The sequence below is a fragment of the Thermobia domestica genome, chromosome 9 (genome assembly GCF_964235325.1).
Source record: "Thermobia domestica chromosome 9, izTheDome1.hap1.1, whole genome shotgun sequence".
Classification (NCBI taxonomy): domain Eukaryota; kingdom Metazoa; phylum Arthropoda; class Insecta; order Zygentoma; family Lepismatidae; genus Thermobia; species Thermobia domestica.
Window position 1 is genome coordinate 31828133 of NC_137462.1, and position 21831 is coordinate 31849963.

General features: G+C 37.9%; 1 protein-coding gene and 2 non-coding genes across 3 annotated transcripts in view; all 3 read left to right on the plus strand.

Moving 5' to 3' along the window:
* The window catches only part of LOC145694526 (sodium- and chloride-dependent GABA transporter 1-like), a 126098-nt gene that overhangs the window by 48450 nt on the left and 55817 nt on the right, over positions 1 to 21831 (plus strand). Inside the window, exon 3 of the mRNA XM_081770841.1 lies at positions 17945 to 18079. Coding sequence (XP_081626967.1) covers positions 17945 to 18079 — 135 coding nt within the window. The remainder of the gene's footprint in view (positions 1 to 17944; positions 18080 to 21831) is intronic.
* Positions 7728 to 7798, plus strand: TRNAG-GCC (transfer RNA glycine (anticodon GCC)). Its single transcript has one exon. It is a non-coding gene; the product is annotated as a tRNA-Gly (tRNA).
* TRNAG-GCC (transfer RNA glycine (anticodon GCC)) lies at positions 15275 to 15345 on the plus strand. The gene has a single exon. It is a non-coding gene; the product is annotated as a tRNA-Gly (tRNA).

The following is a 21831-nucleotide window of genomic DNA, read 5'->3' on the forward strand; positions in this document are numbered from 1 at the left end:
GGGTTTCTAGTATTACTTGATCGTAAAATTTTAATAAGCAATGGCACGACAGCTACTTTTAAATAATATACAGTATTTCTTTTATTCATTCGGCATATAGCTAATGGTTTTACCAAAACAGACAGGGTAAACAAATACGTACAACCATTTCCTGAATTCCTTTACGTGCTGTTTCTTATTCACATCTTCCTTTACCACCCCATTATCAGAGAAGTGTTCTGGCCATTGACCTCCAAGAACAAATCATAGGAATCCATGCTTTTTTGTCTCCAGTCACAAATATAGAACATCTGCCTCTCGTATGGGAATACGAAAAGGTTAAGAAAAATCACAAAACGGTATTTTGCGTGGTCAAGATACGCAGGTAAATTTATCATTATCATCAAAGGGTAAACATTGCTTCAATGCGGCCAACTTCCAAGATAGACAGGTGGCCAACTTAGAGAGGTGGCCAAATTGATAGGTTTTACTGTATAATGATTGCCACTAGTGCTGTCGAATTACTGTGACATTTGCGGTTTTCGGTTTAAGAAAACCGGTTTTCTGAAAACCGAGAACCGCAATAGCGGTTTTCAAAACCGAAACCTCAGAAACGGTTTTCAAAACCGAAAGCGCAAAAGCGGTTTTCAAAACCGAAACCGCAAAAACGGTTTTCAAAACCGAAACCGCAAAACGCTTTTCAAAACCGACATTTCGGTTTTATGAAATTTCACTTTTTCAAAAAAAAGTTTTCGATTTTTTCAAAAACCGATTTCGACAGCACCAATTGCCATCGCCATTTTTCTACCATTTTCCATTTTCATTTTCATTTTCAGCTTAAGCAGTTTAGCCTGGGCGTCGATCAGCCAGACTTCTTTTATATGAGTATATCCTGTATAGAGGTTGCTGGACATAAGAAATGCAACATCAAGAAGATTGCAGAATGTGTAGAGAATGGGAGCGCAGTAAGATGCTTATCAGTACAACTCCGCAACGCACCACACGCGTCAGCCATGCTTCCTGGAAACGACAATGGAGGCAGGACAGAGAGTCAAAATGCAGTGCAGACAAGTGTTGGCGTAATTTTAGTGTGTATAGACCGCCGAACAATCTCTTGTCGTTGAATGTAGCAGTAATTCCAGCAGTTTAAAACCTTTGATTGCAGAAAAATTGTGATAAGTCACGACTGCGGATTATTCTTCCCTGACATTAGTGCTTGTTTTTGGACGGAGTGCATTCACTGTGATGCGGATATGACCTCAGGAAGGCAATACACAATGACGAGCAGGAACCTAATAGCTGCGTCATAGCACGGGCTAAGAGAACGGACTTCTTGTATGCATGACTATGAGGGATCGGACAGATACATCCCAAACACTAATGAACGAATTCAGGGTTATTGCTCAGCGACCAGTGACTCCACCAACAGTTTAACGTCGTCTTGTGAGAGGAGACATATTTATACACAGATTATTAATACGGATCTCTCTGACTTTACATCATAGGCGTATACAACTGTAACGGTGCCTCGAATGCCAGCACAGAGAGCCGAATGCCACGACAAATCTCGCTCCTGTCTGCAGCACCACGATGACTGGCTCAGTGTCAGGAGATACCACGGTAACAATAGAACAACTCCTACATTCTGCACCATTGTAATAGCCTGGCACCCCGCATTATGGTACGGGGTGCCATTGTTGTCCGCTCGCACTTATACGCTGTCGATTCTCTGACCTGCCAGCTGTTCACAGTTAAGGTATTGGTTTTGAATGGTGCCATGTTTCTACAGGGCAAGGCGTGACCGCACGTGACAAGTAAGGTTCTATTCTATACTCCATAGAAGGACACAAAGTCCTATTGGTTTTCTATCCGATTTATTACGTCTGACTTATGATTGCGCAATGCAGCTGGAGTCGAGGATGCAACGTATCGCAGACGTATAACTTGCCATTCACCAGGAAGACAACTAGAATTTCAATCTCTGTATGTCGCGTAATATCGCAGCCATTCTTCGCACTCACAATGTTACTGGTTTTTGGACTTTCTGCTAGATTGTCATGACGCTATCACACAGAACGATCATATATTTTACTTGTACAGGAACTGACAAAAAGACCCTGGGTACGGGACAGCGTCCCGTATTTGGAGAGGGCATTGTATGAGTTGCGGTGAGAATACGGCGGCAGAGGGAATGTCGATTGATAGCGGTATACGTGGCATTTTCAGTGATCGCAATGGCGTGGCGCGATGGAGTATATTCGTAATGGTGGTACTGGGAGTACTACTCAGCGGGTATTTGTTATTCGGTTCGGACTTGGCCAACATGATTCTGTTCCGGATAGAAAAAAACTATTCAAGTTTGGTTATCAAAATTCAGAGCAACAGGTTCCGCATTGAGAAAAAAGAATGCCTGTCTTATCTGTTGAAGTGCTGAACGCTTTGGAGATTGCTGGATGGACGCTCCTCACACGCGCCACATTTTCCGGCGTTGTTACGCTCCGAGGTCGATAATATACAGGTACCGCACCTAAGGTATCTTTACATTACATTTACGAATATTACCTGTTCTCCTTCTTGGTATTGAAATTTTAGTGTACAGTTATGTGTAGTAAATACAGTATAATTATGGCTAGAAGCTTTTGTCCTTCGCCTTGTCACTTACGAAATCAGAAATTTCTCTTCTGTTGGAAGTCTAATGTAAGCTGTGACCGACCCTCGTAAACAAATATTATTATCTACCTTGAACTTCTAAAATGCTGAAGCAACCAAATAGATAAATATATTTGTGACCTTAAAATAGCCTATTATTAGAATATATACCTATAAGTATTCCGTGCATAGTAGACCCACTATATATACTGTTCCACTAAACATTGCAACAGAAGTTGGCAAGAATCAACAAGATGTCACACACTTTGGTCACTTTCCTCTGCCGGCAAATTACAGCTTTTGGTCTTCCTCCAAAGAAATTAAACAGAGAAGCGTCTGATAGGTATGCAGACAAACATCTGGCTTGAATCCTAACACAGAAGAGATTAAGGAACTTCATGTGGGTGATCACATCATATTTTATCCTTGCATCATAATTGTACTTTCTCTGAGAAATAAAAACAAAATAACTGTCTTACATATTTTATACATTAAATATTTATGATAGTTTCCTCGTATGCTTGACCGTTTTGCCGACACACAGAACTATAATTTTTACAAGGAAGGTCAATGCCCACTTGTTATACAATCACATCAATATATTATAGTATTATATATAATTGCATATTTTATTGCCAAAGAGTAGGCACTTATTAAACCCTCTAATGGCTGGGAGTAGGAACTTATTTTCTGCATGATGAAACTTAATTGATGAATAAAGATTTCACTATGTTACCCTATTCCCGTACCCCTTAAAAATAAAAATATGCATATTTTATTTGACTGTGTTCAAGAGATCATGCAATCCGAAAAAAAATATAAATAAGGATTGTTTAATATGTTAGCCGCACATTAATACAGTATATCTGTTTGCAATATCCATGTTTTTACTTTAAAAAAAATTAAAAGCTTGATTATTTATAACAAATCAACAGTACTATAAGTGAACTTGCAAATCAGAGTTCTGCCCCTGACCTGTGTTCTGGAGACTTTTGGAATTCGTAGAAATGACTTTTTTCGGCTAGTGTAATTTTATTGATTTCTTCGCCTAGTGTAATTTTAATGATTTCTTCGCCTAGTGTAATTTTAATGATTTCTTCGCCTAGTGTAATTTTAATGATTTCTTCGCCTAGTGTAATTTTAATGATTTCTTCGACTAGTGTAATTTTAATGATTTTCGATTGAATGTAAGCTTTGAAGGATGAGGCTCATTTCCCATAGGCCATGTCCCCGCAGATAATCCAATGAAACTTATGTATGCTAAAGTACTACGTGAGTTAATATAAAAAAAACGTACTAGTTTGGGTAAAGATCAAACAGAGGCGCAAAAATTGAATTTGGATCAGAAAAACAAGTTGACCCAAAGTAGTTCAAAGTGTATGTTGACCAACAAACAATTTACGTCATTTACCCAACGCTTTAAGTTGGGCAACCAACAATCTGCCGTCACTTATCCAGCAGTTCATGTTAGCCAACCAACAATCTTCCGTCATTTATTCAACAGTTTATGTTAGCCAACCAACAATCTTCCGTCATTTATCCAACAGTTTATGTTAGTCAACCAACAATTTGCCATCATTTATCCAACAATTTATGTTATCCAACCAACAATTTGCCGTCATTTAACCAACGGTTTATGCTGGCCATCCAACCTTTTGCCCTCATTAATGCAACAGTTTAAGTTGGTCAACCAACAATTCGCCGTCATTTATGAAACAGTTTCGATCTCGCACTTCCCTTTACAATATTGCTTCTTTCATAGAGGTTACACTGATAATTCAGTTGATTGGCAAATGATCGGCAAAGTGGTCAATTACAACGTAGGGCCAATAGCTAGCCTATCACTTTCCGTTGTTGGGCCAATAATAGTTGGGGAACGCAACAAGATAGCGAATAATTATATGAAAAAAAAAATAGAATTGAAGAAAATGGCGTGTGACTTTGACACCAAGATTTTGTGTGTGTATGTGTGTAGAAATTCGGCCTGGAGAGAATATCCCCGTATGAAGCTAATTTGAAAACGCTTTACTGATTCGACTTAGGGAATTATGGTCTTAAATTCAATGGAAAAATAAATGAAAGGACATTATGGATCAAAGAGGATGGGCACCCTTAAACAGTGACGTATACAAAGGGATTTTTTTTTTCAGGTTTTAACTATTCCTTTTTTAACAAGATACTATGAAAAAATATATATACTTACCATATTTAGATATGTACACGAAAGTCACAAAACGATATGAATTTGGGAGCTTGAGCCCGCCTTCCCCCTTGATGAGATTCTGAATACGCCACTGCTTGTGAATATGTTGTATGTTATTCAATATTTATTTACTTATTCCTTTTGCTTTATGTGCTGTTGAATATCAGTCTAAAGTGACTGTTCTAACCATATCTGGGTTTTAGTAAATTAGTAAATAAAGCCTTGAAAAATTAATGTTGGGACCTATTAGAATCTGGCAACCATGGCATTTCTTTACAGTGTCGCCCTCTGCCAACAAAACATTAGAAACTTGTGAGATTTACAGTGCTTTCATTCATAGACACAATGCAGCGACGTGGGTGTTCAGGCATGAATGGCAGTGCTTTGTGAAATACGTATATTTATCTCCTCATTAAACCTTCCATGCAAATTATGTTGTAATCATTAGGATCAATTAGCGAGTCTCGCTTCATGTAAAATGATTCTAGTATGTGAACATTAACATAGAGAATACTCAGAAAAGGAATATTGCTTGGTTTCCATTAGATGTTGTCATATAGTACACACAAAAGTGGAAGTTATCCGTGTTTCAGCTTGTACTTATACATCAAAAGAATGTATAAATGGAGCTGAATTGTAATGGTTTAAAAATATACTACAATTGTCTGCGTCGCAATGCACTATATTTGCAGATTACATTACTTCAGCAAAGAACGTGCTATTTTGTGCCACTTGGGTTCTATAATAGAGAATGACAAATCAAAACTATGATACAAATCGCTGTACTAAAAGAAATCCAGACGTTAGCCTACAATAGACCTCGAAATCCACCCCCAGAATTTTTTATTGGGAGGGGTCCAAGTTTTGTGACCTCTAATACTACAAACCACTACGTCTATGTAATCTTGAACGGATTTTTATTTTACATCCGAAAAGACGATAAGTAATTGTAAAACACTTCCACCTATATTTTCAGAGATAAATAATAGAACTAGATTGTGTATATAAGAGAAAGCGTAAAGATGAAGTTAGCCATAGCCACACCTCTTTACTACTTGGCAACGTCGCATCAGAACTAGCATTTTATTCGTTTAGCTGAAATGTCAAGATGTTTGTTTTTTGATTAGTTCACAAATTGTTAATATTTGTATGAACTGCACGTTGATTGGTGGGGAAAAAATTAAATATTAATAATTAGGTCTTTTAATTAAGCAACAATTTTAACCCTTTTTAAAAATTTTTCCCAAATACGACTCATGTGAATTTTGTTTATATTCCATAAACAAATATTTTAATGGAAAAGTCCACAAGAGATAATTTACTTTTAATAGTAAGGTTCCTTCAGACGAAGTTTTCTAAAAATGTCCTGGGACTGCGATGGTTCTCTGGTAGAGCGCTCCTCTCTGAGTCCCAGGTTCGATCCTAACTCTCGACAAGTGGACTTTGTAGTGAACAAACACTGTGTGTGGGGATTTCTCGGTGTTCTTCTGTTTCCTCCCACTTTCTGCATCCCACCATTTCATTCTTTGTCTTCATCATCACCATCTTCCTTTGTCTCTGTGCATAATTGTGGAACGTAAAGCTAAAAAAATTCCATTCCGAAAAGGCCTTATAATTTTGTTTGTATTTTATTAATTACTAGCTGAATATACCCATTCTTTGCATGAGGGCTATATTTGGAAGTCAATGCATGTGGGGGTATCACCGTTCATTTCAGCGACCGCGAAAACTATGGGTTTGACACTAATGTCGGTCATTTTGGGTTATTTTTACTTGTCTCGGTATTTCCCCGTCTGACCCCCGGCCCGCATACAATGGTAGCCGGAGTTGAAAGTCATCGCTAATGGAAGAGTCACCATTGATCTCAGCGACCGCGAAAACTATGAATTCGACACTAATATCGGTCATTTTCTAATACTTTTATATGGCCCGGTAAACGCCGCCTGAGACCCCCTGGTTCGAATTTTGACAAAAACGCTTCGCATTGGACTGGGGCCTGGACCAAGATACCCGTGTCCAAATTTTGGTAACTCTCGGTCCACTCGTCTGGTCCCCAGGCCGCACACAGACGGACAGACAGACAGACACACAAACAAACTATTTTATTTATATTAGATTGTTTCGTTAATAACTGCAGCTCAAAATGATATATTTAGGCTTATTTATTTACTTTAGTTTAACGTCCTAAGCTCACGATATTTGTCCATTATACCGTGATTTAGTTTAAGATATTCCAGGGGAAAGTTAAGTGTTGTTGCCCGTTCTTTTTATTCGGGGGGTAGGAACCATAAAACTGTAAATCCACTGAAATCTTGAATTCGTTTGAATTTCTTTTCTTTTTTCCTTTTTTCAAAATCATCATGCTTTCTTCTATTTTATCATCACTCGAAAGTTTTCTTTTTTAAAAAAGAAAAACAAAAGAAAAGAAAGTTAACACGTTTTGTAACTGGGTTTATTCATTATAAGTCACTTGAATTATTAGCCAAAAGTGAAGCAAATTAGAAAAAAAATATTTTTATTTCTAAGAAATTTTTAACTTCAACACGCGTGCCATAAAAAAATCCATACGAAATCACTAGATATATATATCAGGAAGGAATATGAACCCCTTGGGGTGAGAAAGTAGATAGAAAATTGTCCTTGTACTTTGTCTTGTTGAATTGTTCAATATTAAGCAGAGACATTTTGTTTATTTACAGAAAAATTACTCCAGGTTCCCATTTAAATTAATCCTTGAACGAAATACCTTTTCTACGGTACCGTTAAGTGCTCTGAGTGGCCTAGTTGATGCTGTGATACACGTAACTAACCATCTTTTCTCACTTGTGATGTACGTTAACGATTTTCTACTTTCAGGTACAGCAGCCCATGCGGTTTAAGATCACGAAACTTCGTAGCATCGGTGGTTCAGTGGTAGAATGCTCGCCTGCCACGCGGGCGGCCCGGGTTCGATTCCCGGCCGATGCAACAATTTTTTCCCTTTAAAACTTGTATTAAATCTTAAAAGGTTAATGCTTCGTGACGGATAATTAAAATAACGTTCATGAATGGCAAACAACATGCATCATAATCTTACGTTAATTTGATTGGATATTATCTGACCGTGTTCGTCGTTATATCTTTCAATTACAAGATCTTGTTCGGAATAACTCTAAAGTCGTGTTTTCTTAGTCTCATGAAGAGTAACTCCAAAGCCCAATTTTCCAATGCTGTTTCCAATTTTTGCTCCCTATTATGAGGTCATCTGCGAATGCAGTTATACGAGATGATAAACCCTCAAAGCGTGTGTACTGCTATAGCCAGGCCTCCTGCTGAAGTGGAGTGTCCACTAACGCAGCATTTGAAATTGATATGATTAAGTTTAAGTCATGTATTTTCGGCTTTTAGGATGCAATAATAGCTAGATATAACTGAATTTTATATCGATGGTTAAAATGCAAGATTTACCTCTAAGTACATGTAAAATGTCTTCTGTGGACTGGAATAGTATGCTAAGATATTTTGTAAATTTATTGCATGCCTGTAAATTCAAAACTGAACGAAATTCTGAAGTGTTTGGTTTGCGCACTATGAGAAGTGGTGACGAAAATGAACTGTCACTAGTCTCTTTAATGATATTAGCTTCTAAGAGCTGTTTAATTTGCAGATCAATTTGCGGTCTTACCGGCAAAGGAATAGGAGGTGACCTCTGATGGACAGGAGCTCCTTTGTCTATTCTTATTTTATAAACATAGCCACGAAAGTATCCTATGTCCGTTGGTGAATATGAGAATACATCCCTGTATTTAAAAAGCAAGTTATGTGCAGCCTTTTTCTGCTCATCTGATAGGTCCGGGTTTACGCCAAATAGTTTAATATCAAAAAGTGATTTAGTTTTGTCCAGTCTATCCTGAATTTCCTGTTCAGATCTATAAAAAGTTTCGTCATTTTGTTCGTCTAATTGCTAATCTCCCTGTATATCGAGTCCTTGTAAGTCCTCCTCAACATATGCGATCGGTGTATTTTTTGCTAACTTTACTGGCCTGTTAGTCGGATTAGATATTAGGAACGTGATATATTTTGGCCACAGACTCAACGAGCTCCCTGTATCAACTATTACGGGGTATTTTTCATTGTTAATTATTACGTACATTAATTAACAACTTATGCTCCTGATTTAATAATTTTATGTTCTCTCTCCTGTCGGTCACTGGAGCCACAGTATAAAGTGATGTTAATGTTAGAGCTAGTACTTGCGACTACTTGTTCATTTACTTCTTGTCTTTCGGCCCTCAAAACATGTTCTTGAGAAAAATAGTCCTGGGACCCCCCTATGCGTTTCCCTGTTTATTATTCTTATAACATATGCTGGAAGAATGTCCTTGTTTATAGCAACTACCGCAAACTGTGATTGTTTCTGGTTTAGTTGTATGATTATTTTTATTGTTATTTTTAGAATTGGTTTTCCTTTCTGTGCTGGTTATTACGGCCGCCCCGTCTAAATTGAGTATTTCTCATGGCATTTTGGGCTACTAAACGAGATAATTCGGCCATTTGATTAGCGAGTTTACTAAAGTCTAATGAATTATTGGTGTTCGTTGTATTAGGTGTGCTAGGCGCAGGGGGTTCGGGTGGGGGTTGCGTAGTACTAACTTGGGAAGGAGGATTCGAAGGTAATTGAGTTTTTGAGGCACCCTGTAGTTGTGGTGCTGAAGGTACGGGAAATACTGGAGCAGGTTGTTGGTAGAGATGCCAATTGAATGTCTGATTACATAAGGGATAAGGTAGTTGTTGATGATGTGTTGAAAAGGAAACGCTAGCAACAGCCGAAGAATTTAAACTACTGACTGGTGGATTTTGATCACAAAGTAAATAGATTGCTTGCTGTAGCTCTACATAATCACGTTTTTTTCATTAGATCGTGTGCCTTTTCCTAGCTATGTAAGTGTGACTGCAAAGCCTATACTGTTGTAAATGTTTCTAATACGATTTTTTGTTTTTTAAAAAAAATCATTAAACTTAAAGATAAATAATTTTTTTCTGTCCCTCGGTAGCCTAAAACATAACTTGACGGATAACTCTTAGTTTTCTTTAAAAATATGCTTCAATTGATTCGTTTTCCCTCTGTTGAATCTGAAAAATTTTCAATTCAGCCCTATATGTAGGTAATTTTGACCTACTTAAATCTATTAGTTTGGTCTTTAATTATTCATCATTGAGTGAATCCAATTGGTTTTGTGCTTTTAACTGCAACACTAAATCAAGAGCCACGTCCTGAAGGTTACACAGTAACAGTTCTTTCTTTTTCTCTGCATTGCAAGAATGTAATAGCACAAGATGGTCAAATAGCATTAAAAAAAACCTATCAGGGTCTTCAGTAACGTGTCCCGAGTATTTAGTAAGGTGAGGGATATTAAAAGAAGGTCGGGATTCTGTTCCATGTTTGCGCAATCGTCCGGAAAAGTGTTTTTTCATGATCTGGTATGAGGCATACACTAAAATTTAGTTAAATCCGAGTCACTAAGTTCACAGATAAGAAAAGCACATACCTATGAAAAAATTCACTTCCAGATCATGAAATATCGTCCGGTAGGGGAGTATTCAGATCAAAACTGAGCCGGTCAAAGCCTCGACCATGTAAAACTCTGTCCCATACATGTAGGTAGAGCGTTAATATAAAGAGCGTCCGGAATCGACTCCCACTACCGGCTTTTATTATAACATTCCACTATAAACAGTATTTTACAAAAATACTATACAGATAATTTCTCTAAGTAGCAGGGTTAGATATAGGTAGTCTTTGACCAATAGGTCGCAGACAGGATCTCCACAGAGCCCCAAAGCAGGCTAATCAGAGTGGGGTTAGGGACCCAAAGCTCCGAAGCAAGCCGCGGGTTGGTTAGGCGACCACAGAGCCCCGAAGAAGGCTAAGCGGCTGGGCTTGGGATTCCCGACAAAGCTCCGAAGCAGGCTAGGCCAGGAGATAGGAAAAGCCAAGAGTCCTGAAGGAGACTAGAGGCCTGGGGTTAGGTTACTCCAAATGTTCCGATGCAAACAATAGGAGGTGCACCAGAGAACTGGTACAGATCCACTGTCGGCCATCAAATTTATAGGGGTCCTCGGACGGTGGTGGCGCTGCTGCTCCGTTGTTGTTTTGTCTGCTTCGTGGGAGGAGCCAGAAGTCCGTTGTCTGCAAGTGATAGTGGATCCATCTGATGTATAGAATCCCCTTGCAAAACCATGTGGGGGTGTTTGTAAGCATAGGCGTGAAGAGTTGTTTGTACACAACACCAAGTGGGACATTACAATATATATATGTGTATAAGAGATGTGGCAATTAAATAACGAGACTGCCCACCTGCCCACCTCCTGTCGCACAGGAGCGTGGGGGAAGGTAGCTAATGATGTGTTGTTGATCTTGAATCTTCATGAGCAGCCACTGTTTGTTTCATGATTTTGAAAGCTTTTCTTTTCTTTGCAGGCTTGCATGAAGAGGACAGTGTTCTGTAGTAGTGCCGGAATCGTGGTGAACAGTAAAGTTCTGCAGCACATTAACATTAAATTTCTGGTGAAATTAAAAAAAAACAAAAAAAAAACAGAATGTTTTGCAATGTTAAAAGAGGTGTATGGTGATAATGCTATGTCACGTGCGCGAGTTTTCGAATAGCACAAACGATTTTCAGAAGATAGGGAGGAGATTGAAGATGATGAACGACCCGGCCGCCCTTTGAGTTCAAGAACGGATTAAAATGTTCAAAAAATTAATGAACTTGTGCGGAAAGACAGACGTCTGAGTATTCGGATGATCGCAGACATGACGAACATTAACAAAGAGACAGTAAGACAAATTTTGCATGACAATTTAAACATGACGAAAGTTTGTGCAAAAATTGTTCCGAAAAACCTCTCTCAGGATCAAAAAGACATTCGAAAGACCATTTGCTGTGACGTCATGGAATGACTCAAAGCAGAACCAGACTTGCTAGCATGTGTCATCACATGTGATGAAACATGGATTTTCCAGTATGACCCCGAGACTAAGCGTAAATCCATGCACTGGAAGACTCCCACATCGCCAAGAATGAAAAAGCACAAATGAGCAAGTCGAAATTGAAGGCAATGTTCATCGTTTCTTTCGATATCAGGGATATCATCATGAGTGAATGGGTACCTCAGGGTCAAACGGTGAATCAGACCTACTACAAAGAAGTCCTAATCAAGCTGAGGGAAGAAATAAGGAAGAAGAAACTGTATTTGTGGAAGAACGATGCATGGATCCTCCACCAAGACAATGCGCCTGCCAATAATGCCCTTTCTGTGAAGCAGTTTTTAGCAGCCAAGCGCATTCCTGTCCTCACCCATTATCCGTATTCCCCAAGCCTGGCTCTCTGTGCTTTTTATCTATTCCCAAAAATAAAAAGTGCATTGAAGAGAACCAGTGACGACGCCAGCTATAAGTTCCTAGGGGGGCAAAGGAGGGGCAGATATATTTTCGGGGGGGGCTATTTTCCACACCAAAAATGACATTTATTATGTTTGATTTACCTTACATTGTGTACTTCGTTGTTGCTTTTATATTAGGCCTATATGATAAACTTATTTCAAGTAAAATTTGTAACTAACAAATAAGTAACGTCTGCACATGAACTATTTTTCAATGCAACTTTTGAAACCTAAATTGAATTACTTTGAATTAAATTGAATACTGAAATATATATAAAATTTCAGAGGGGCTGCTGAAAATCTCGTAATCCAACCCAGATGGAGAGTAGGTACTAGGTACAAAGATGAAACTGTAGTTTTGAAAAACACGTTTTCAACAAATTTTCATATTAATAATGAAAAATTTTCATATTAATAATGAAATTCTTATTGCTTTCTCAGGCCTCTGAAGTGATTATGTGTGCCCAAACAGCGAATTTCACGAACATCCAGATCACAACTATTATAACATTTTTGTTCCACAAAGGATCTTTACCAAAGTAAATTAATGAGAAAATCAGTGAAACACTACGGGACTCTCCTCCATTAAATACAGTGGTGAAGAAGTGATGGCTTAGTTTAAACGTTGCGGTTTCTCAACAAACTATGCTTTACATCCAGTAACTGTTCCCGAAATCATGGATGGAATTTGTGACATTATTCTTGAAAATAAGCATTTCAGCCAGTGGTAGATATAACCTGAGGCCGGGGTTCCTAGGCCACCCCAGGTTTTGACTGACAAAAAGAATTTAAGCTATTATTTATACACTTTTGAAAGTGTATAGTAAACTCACGATATACCGTACTTATAGTGTGAGGTCTGGCTGCAACCCCATTCCCCAGTTTTTACCGTCTCAGTAAAACTTGTGTCAGAGATTGTGGGCATTTCTTTGGAACGCGTCGGTAGTATAATTCAGAATGGCTTGGGTATGCGCAAGTTCTTGACACAATGGGTTCCCAAAAATCTGTCAGGAGAATAAAAGAGTGACGGCATTAAGAAAAGTCTTCTTCCAGTTTGAATGTAATGCTGATCATTTCGCTCACGAATAGTAACCATGAACGAAATATGGTTGTACCACTATGATCCTGAAACGAAACAACAGTCAATGGAGTAGTAGCACTCATTTCTCCCTCGCCCCAAGAAGTTCAAGACACAGACGTAGGTTGAAAAACTGTTTGCAACATTCTTCTAGAATAAGTATGGAGTCGTACTCATAGACTACCTCCGCAATGGTCAGATATTTAATTCAAAATCTCTACATTACTCACAAAACTGAAAGAAAAATTCGAAGTTCAACATCGCGGAAAATGAAAAGAAAGGAATTCTGCTCCTTTAAGAGAATACACCTGTCCATTGAACCACTGCGAACACAATTAGCATTGCATAATCTAGAATTTCAATGTCTAGATCATCATCCTTATCCCCAGATTTAGCTCCGTCTAACTACTGCCTGTATTTATTTTCCAAACTTAGATCTGATTGAACTTTAGATCTGATAAGGGTATTGTTACGAACAGTGGTGCGAGGAAGTCTCCAGATATTTTTTAACTTCTGCAAAACTGGAGCACTTTACAATTTAGTATATTCACTCTCGGGGGAAGTGTAGAAAAAGTAAAATTTCACAATTCCACGTGCACTCCTGGATTGGACTACGAATTTTTCAGCAGTTCCACGTAAATTTCTAGTCAATATGGTAGACGTCATGTCAGTACTTTGAAACAAAATAAGTAAGGGAGCACTAGTGCATACCAATTAGTACTTAAAGATCAACACTCTGACAACATGTTTTATTGGGAGCTAAATAAATAATCGATTTAATTCCATACATTTATTATTATTATCATTTGCAGGAAGGGAAGACACAACTTTTTTTTTTTTTTTTTAATTATGCCCTGGTAGTCGCAAATTAAGCTGTTATAAGCCCATCCTCCGAATATTGAAAGCCCAGAATAATGTTTCAGGAAATAGAAGTATAAAACCTTTAAATAAAACAAAATATGAAACTGAAAACTTCAAAACTGGATAAATACAAACCAGTTATGTAATTGGTTTTACCTTTCTTTTGTTTCTAATCGAAGTTGATCAAATGAGAAGAAAACAAGTCGACCAAATCTACTATTGTTCGCTAGGCACAGTAATTAAAATTCATAAGAAAGAACTGTAACTAAAATTTACCGGAAAAGGCGCTAAATTAGAAAACAGAAATATGCGTGCATACCCAGACGCTCAAAGAAGAAAGCTTGAGGACTAATCTGCCACATAGTAAATGTATAGATAGTACGATCTGACAATGGGATTGGTTATGATACTGATATAAAATACTATATGTAGAATGTTTTACGATTGTAGGAGTCTGGGGGGCAGTCAGGGGGGCAGGAGTTGCCACCAGGGGGGCGCTCGCCCCCCTTGCCCCCCCCTTTGGCGTCGTCACTGAAGAGAACACATTTTCAGTCTGTGGAAAAGGTGAAACGAAAAACGGCAGAGTTGTTGAACAGTGTGACATCTGATGACATACAGCATTGCTTTGAACAATGGAAGGCACGTATGCAGCGGTGTATAGATAGGGGAGGGGAGTATATTGAAGAGGATAACAGTCAATTGTAACTTTCTTTGCAATACATCACATTTATGATACCAGTCTCGTTAGTTAATTGCCACACCTCGTATATATCAGGAAGGAATATGAACCCCTTGGGGTGAGGAAGTAGATAGAAAATTTTCCTTCTACTTAGTCTGTCTGGTGGAATTGTTCAATATTAAGCAGGGACATTTCGTCTATTTATAGAAAAATTACTCCGGGTTCCCGTTTAAATTAATCCTTGAACGAAATACCTTTTCTACGGTACCGTTAAGTGCTCTGAATGGCCTAGTTGATACTGTGATACACATGACTAACCATCTTTTCTCACTTGTGATGCATGTTAACGATTTTCTACTTTCAGGTCTACAACACATGAGGTTTAGAAGAACGAAACATCGTAGCATCGGTGGTTCAGTGGTAGAATGCTCGCCTGCCACGCGGGCGGCCCGGGTTCGATTCCCGGCCGTTGCAACTATTTTTTCCCTCTAAAACTTGTATTAAATCTTGAAAGGTGACGGATAAATAAAATAACGTTCATGAATGGCAAATAATGAACCAAATAACATGCATCATAATCTGACGTTAATTTGATTGGATATTATCTGACTGTGTTCGTCGTTATATATTTCAATTCCATGAATTTAAAAACCCATGAGATTAGATGCAAGCGGTCCCGTGTTCGATTTCCGGTAGGGGCACTTGGTCGAAAAAGTGTAACGCTTTTTCAGACTAGCCACCCTGAATGAGGTTTTCCTGGATTTTCCTCATTCACACCAGGCAAATGCCGGGATGATCCCTAACTTACAGGTCCCAGGCCGCTTCCTTCCTTCCCCAATCCTTTCTTCCTTCCCTTTCCATGGATAGTGTGGTAGCTGAGGGACATCATCTCTCAAACGTGACGGGCTAAATGGCCTTAGATGCTGAAAGCCCAGAAATTTAACTCCTAAAATCCAATATGATTAGAGGACTTTTAATTGAATGATATATTGTCAGTATTAGTATTGTAAAATTTTGAAATTTGCAACTTCAAAGGCTTGAAGAGACGCAATGAGGCATACGCGGACAGATATGGATTTGTTAAAAAAAAAAAAAAAGTATTTCCACTTGATATCGTGTTACTTCTACAAATTTGCTACAAATCACTTCCTTTGCGAATATTCTATCCTTTACTTGTGTAAGTAAGGAGGCATGCACAGTGGGAAGGAGATTCATGGTCATAACAGAACGATGTGCTGAGTAAACAACGCAGGTTCAACTAGTATTAATTATAATGATTCTGGCCCCGTTATTTTAACACTTCCGTGCCATCAAGTGGGAACTTCATAGGATCGCTTAAGATAATTTAAATACGTCTATATTAATTAATCCAACGAGGATTATATTTTAGTATCTTTTGTAGCCATAACTCCATTCGATCACGGTGCTAACTTTAAAGAGTTTGGATGAGTGGTGGATATATATTTGTTGCCACAAAATTTCCCTATGCTAATACAAGAAATATAAGTACTCAATGATCTTAACTTTAAACTAGTAAATATAAAATAGTTTTCATTTTAAAAGCATAATGTAGTAAAATGTACGAAAATTTCAACTTTTTCCAAACTTTCCGTTTTTTTCCGAGCTCGGGGAAAATCGTGGAAACCGATTTTCCCCGAAATTTCCGGTTTTGAGTTGAGTTGATTTTGAGTTGAACGCCATGCTCAGCAGCAAGGCTATACGAGACATGGATCTAGTGATTAACGTGGAATCCGAACCACATGAGCTCTGCCGGGAAATTTTCGTTTTCTTTTTCCCTCTAGGCCTTCACAACAATAGTCAGTATATAATACCCTGTCACCTTTATTTCTGGCTTTCTACAACAGACTCGAAGTTCTATACGTTTTAAGTTGGTTAGCTTCCAATTTATGCCTCAAGGTGCTCAGTGCGCATAGGGAATCCTATATTTTCACTGGGAATCTAACCCAGAACCAGGTCAGGTGCACTGAGAAAAATCAGTTCTCTAGATAGCGGTATATTCCGTATTGTACAAATATACGGAATCCTCTTGCTTACTACAGAAATCAGTACGGAGCATACGTTATCCGTATGCTACGTAGGTACTGCCTTTATACGTTACATCATGCCGTTGCAGGATGTCTGATGTCTAACAGTCTTTCTTATATTACATACATATATGTATATTACCTTCGTTAGCTATATGTTATATACGTCCATTTGTATGTAAGATCCTGACCACCTATATTGTTTCACACGGAAAGTACGTATAGATGGAACACTTATACAAAAAGTATTATGAAACACTCGTTTTCAGTTATACGTTTGCTGTACGTTAAATCCAAAAGCTACAGGATTTACAAATGTGACATACGATTTTAATACTCCCATACGATTTTTTTCTTAGTGTGATTTAAATTTGTAGTGTGGGTCAGTGAGTCAACCAATAGAGCTTCACTCTTTGATTAACGGTCTAATTATACAGTCTTTTTGTATTCACGACGTAGAATTTAATGAAATGATTTATTTATTTTTAAATAATAACACAGACTGTGACGTGACCCTAAATACAAACTGTACTTTTTTTGTTGTCTGTGCGCGGTGGATTGTGGATCTCATCTCGTATTGCCTCCTTCAGCCTAAAGAACATGACAATCTGGCGTAAAACTTAAAAATAATAAAATTCCCTATAATTTGGGGATAGTCTAGTTTAAGGACATTGAATTGATATTAGAACGTCGATTCTTGTATTGATAGGATACCTATATTTATGGTAACCAGTGATGATTTCAGAGGGTAGCTCAGAGGGGATATTTACTCCGTGGCATATCTCCAATTATCTCAATGTGGTTCAACCATTGTCTTTACAGTACTATTTTCACTTTCTGTGTATTGAATTATCCTCCCGGAGGAAATCTTAAATTACTAGTGTTATAGCATTTTATTTATATTTAGTGATGCTACATTTCACTAAAATAGTTTTCTAACATTAATGGCAACAGTGTTTATAGTCTTGTGCAGCATTTTTAGTATTGAAAATTTTTCAACAGTTTTATAACAAGCATAATACTTACAGGTGCATTTCTCGTGACCTATGGAATAGCCATGATTTGCTGTGGAATTCCAATCTTTTTCCAAGAAGTTGCAATTGGCCAATATCTCGGATCTGGTGGAATGACTCTTGTAGGAACCCTGTGCCCTCTTCTTCACGGTAAGTAACCAATTTATCACATCCACAGAACGAAGAGAATTTTAAATCATCACTATTAATTCTGCCTAGGTACTAAAAGCTAATCATGTGTAGTATTTTCATCTCTCCAATTGTAATAATATTTGTCATAATTCTCTTCGTGTTCGTTCCAACCACCATGGTTTCCAGTGTTAGTTTTTTTTTTCTCATCCCATAAAGAATGCATTTATATTGCTAATTTTATTTTCATGGGATAATCATTTTACATTATTAGTTTTTGTTTTCATTCTACAAGATGATACTTAATAGGGTTTACAACTTCAGTCAGTTATAATTCTTTATTGAAGCCACATACAGACTTGGTTTATATGTAATTATACTACAAAACACTTCAAGTTATTTTGTGACGAATCCATTATGGCTCAATGTGTGCACCTGCGGTCATCCTGGGCAGGGCCGTACTGCAACCCAGGGGCCCACCAGAAATTTACTTTCTAGGGGGCCCATTCACATGTATATACTGACCTCTTCTCCGACAATAAAAAGGAGTCCGGCAGTGCCACTCGGATCGACTTTTCTTTTTTTGGTCCAGGACTCCGTAACCAAAGGGGCCCCAAAAATTTCAAATTTACTCAAAACATTTTCACTATTAAAGTTTGAAAAACATGACATGAGTCATCATAATTCATGGACACTTTTGAACATGTTGCGAGAGGGTCCATCATAAAAGTTTTTGATGGGGGCCCCTTGTATTTTTCCTCTCCAGGATCTCTATGGCCTTAATCCTTTCCTGTATATTTTCTATACGTGAAACAACGGCGTTGTAAAGTGTAAATTATTATTTAATTTCAATTTATGGCATCATTTGAGATTTCAATTTGGCTGAATACTTCAATATTACCATAATTATAAAGCAGAGTGGGAAATCAGGAACCTTTCAAGGATTGAATTATGAAAAAATGTGGAAGATTATTTTCCCAACGCTGATCTTGGATTAGCTAACTTTATTGCCGGAACTAAACGTGTTATTGTCCTCTGTTCCGTTACTTCCGTACGCGAGGAATGCGTGACGTGTGCCTTTTTATTCATATACTGCTACTTACGATACGAGGCAGAGGGTCCACTAAAAACATTCGCCCGTCCAGGCCCACCGGGAAATTTCGCGGTTTTCCACATGTCTAGTACGGCCCTGATCCAGGGCACATCCCAACGAAAGTCGATTTCCTGCCAAACAGTAGCCAGCATTTCGGGGGTAACGTCTGCGATGGCTGTTGTGACAGTTCATTATTATTATCAGGTAGGGGAGGGGTGTACACCTTATTTTTCACAAGCTCCAACACAAAGAAGGCAAGTGGCTTGTAATTTGGAGACCGTGGCGTCCAGGCAATTGGTCCACCACGACCTATTCACTTATTTGGGAAACGCTGATCAAGAAAGTCCCTTACGTTTATCAGGTAGTGCGGCGGGGCGCCACCTTGTTGCCACCATAAGCGGCCATCGTGATCATCTTCATCTAAATGTGGAACAAAGAAGTTCTGGAGCATATCAAAATAGGCGATGCCGGTGATGGTGCTCTCAGCAAAGAAGAATGGTCCATACACCTTTGCTCTGGAAACAGCGCAAAACACGTTCACTTTGGGGCTGTCACGAACCAGCTCCACGTGTGCATGTGGATTTTCTGTGCCCCAAATACGACAATTTTGTGTGATGACTCGGCCGGAAAGGTGAAAAGTTGATTCGTCACTGAATACCACATTGTTCAAGAATGGCTCATCACCACAAATGCGATCCAACATGGTAGGGTCTAACACAGAATTCATGTCGGGTATGGTTATTCCCTTCACTCAGTGCTTGAACCAGTGAGTCTTCATTTTCAACGACTGACCGGTGATGCGCCGTGTGGTCAACTCCGTAAGTACTCTCTACGTGAGTCAAACTTGAAGTGTTTTACAGTATAATGACATATAAACCAAGCCTGTATGTGGTTCGAATAAAGAATTATAATTGATTGAAGTTGTAAACCCTATGAAGAACCACCCTGTATACAGAAACAGTTTACATTATTAGTTTTTTGTTTTCATATCATTAACAATCAGTTTACTTTGTTAGTTTTTATTTTTTAACCAATACAGAAACAATATACATTACCAGTGGCGAAGCGTAATCCCACAAGTAGGGTATCATAAAATATTGAAAACTACAGTCAAAATTCTATTTTACTTACTGAGTTAAACAAAAAAAACAAAAAAACAAAAAAAACTACCAAATCCATTTATTTTAAAGAAACTTTCTTAGCTGTATTTCTAGCACTGTTTAAGAGTTGAATTTATGTGTATGTATACATAGTAGTTTTTGTTGTTATTATTGTTTAATTTAACAAGAAAATGAATATATAAGCAAAAGTAGACGGAAAGTAGTCTATTATTATTATTCAACAAATATTTACATGAGGAAAACACGCAATATGTATTAATGGAATATTCCCATTTAGCTCCACTATAAATATTTTGAAGTGCAGTTCATATTTTCTTCTGTGTGAGATTTGCAGGGGGAAAAGGAGGAATTTCCTCCTCACTTGCTGTTTTCATTTCCTGCATATTTCAAAATGGAGGGAGAGAAAAAGAAAGTACATTTTTACAGTCAGCTGTCAAATTTCTTGGATGAGCGTTTGTTACTTGTATCTCTCACTTTAAAGTAAGTACAATACTGCATTTAATTAATGCGTCACGTGATAATGACTTCACTAGAAATGTTAATGTTCAGAAAATAATTCATTTGAATCAACGCGCGATATATTTAGTATTGTATTCTATGCAGTGGTATATTTAGGGAGTGGCTTCTGGGCTTAAGCATTCACCGAAAATTTCTCGCAACTTTTTATTGTTTTATATATAATACTCTGAATAACTCCTGAAAGTATATACCTAAATTAAACGTTATCACTAATAGAAATTCATAATTCCACTGTACATTACTATCTTTTTCAATTCCATACAGAAATAATTTACATTGTTAGTTTTTATTTCCATTTCCCAAAGAATCAGTGTACATTGTTAGTTTTTATTTTCAACCCATAATCAGCTTATGTTGTTAGTTTGTTCCCATCCCATAAAGAAAAAATATCTTGAAAGAAACTCCCGCTCACAAATCTAAGTGAGGCTCGTGGTATTTGAGGATCATTATCCTCAAAGAAACTCAAACTCACTAATCTCAATTAGGCTTGCGCTATCTGAAGCTCGCTCTGAGGCAGACCTGGATCCAAACCCTGAAAGAAACTCACGCTCGCTAATTTCAATGAGGTTCGTGTTAGCTCAAACTGGCACTCACTAACCTCATTGGAGCTTGTGCTATCTCAGGTTTACTATCCTAAAAAGATTCATGCTTACTAATGTAAATGAGGCACGTGATATTCGAGGATCACTATCCTCAAAGGAACTCACATTCGCTAATTTCAATGAGGTTCACGTTAGCTCAAACTGGCACTCACTAACCTCATTGGAGCTCGTGCTCACATATACAGTCACGAAAGAAAGTATTCTTCAGTTGAGAAATTTTCTTTCCCTAATTACTCAGGAGTAAATTAACCTATAGAGTACCGATTTTGGCAGGCTATCAAATTATAACTATTCTAAGGATAACAACGAAAGGATCGAAATTAATTCATTTGTTCCCGATCTTATTTCCAAAAGAAAATTTGTCAACTTCGAAATACTTTCTTTTCCGTGTGTACTCACGCTTAGGTCAAGAGCTTAGTTCGCGAGTTTCGACACTTC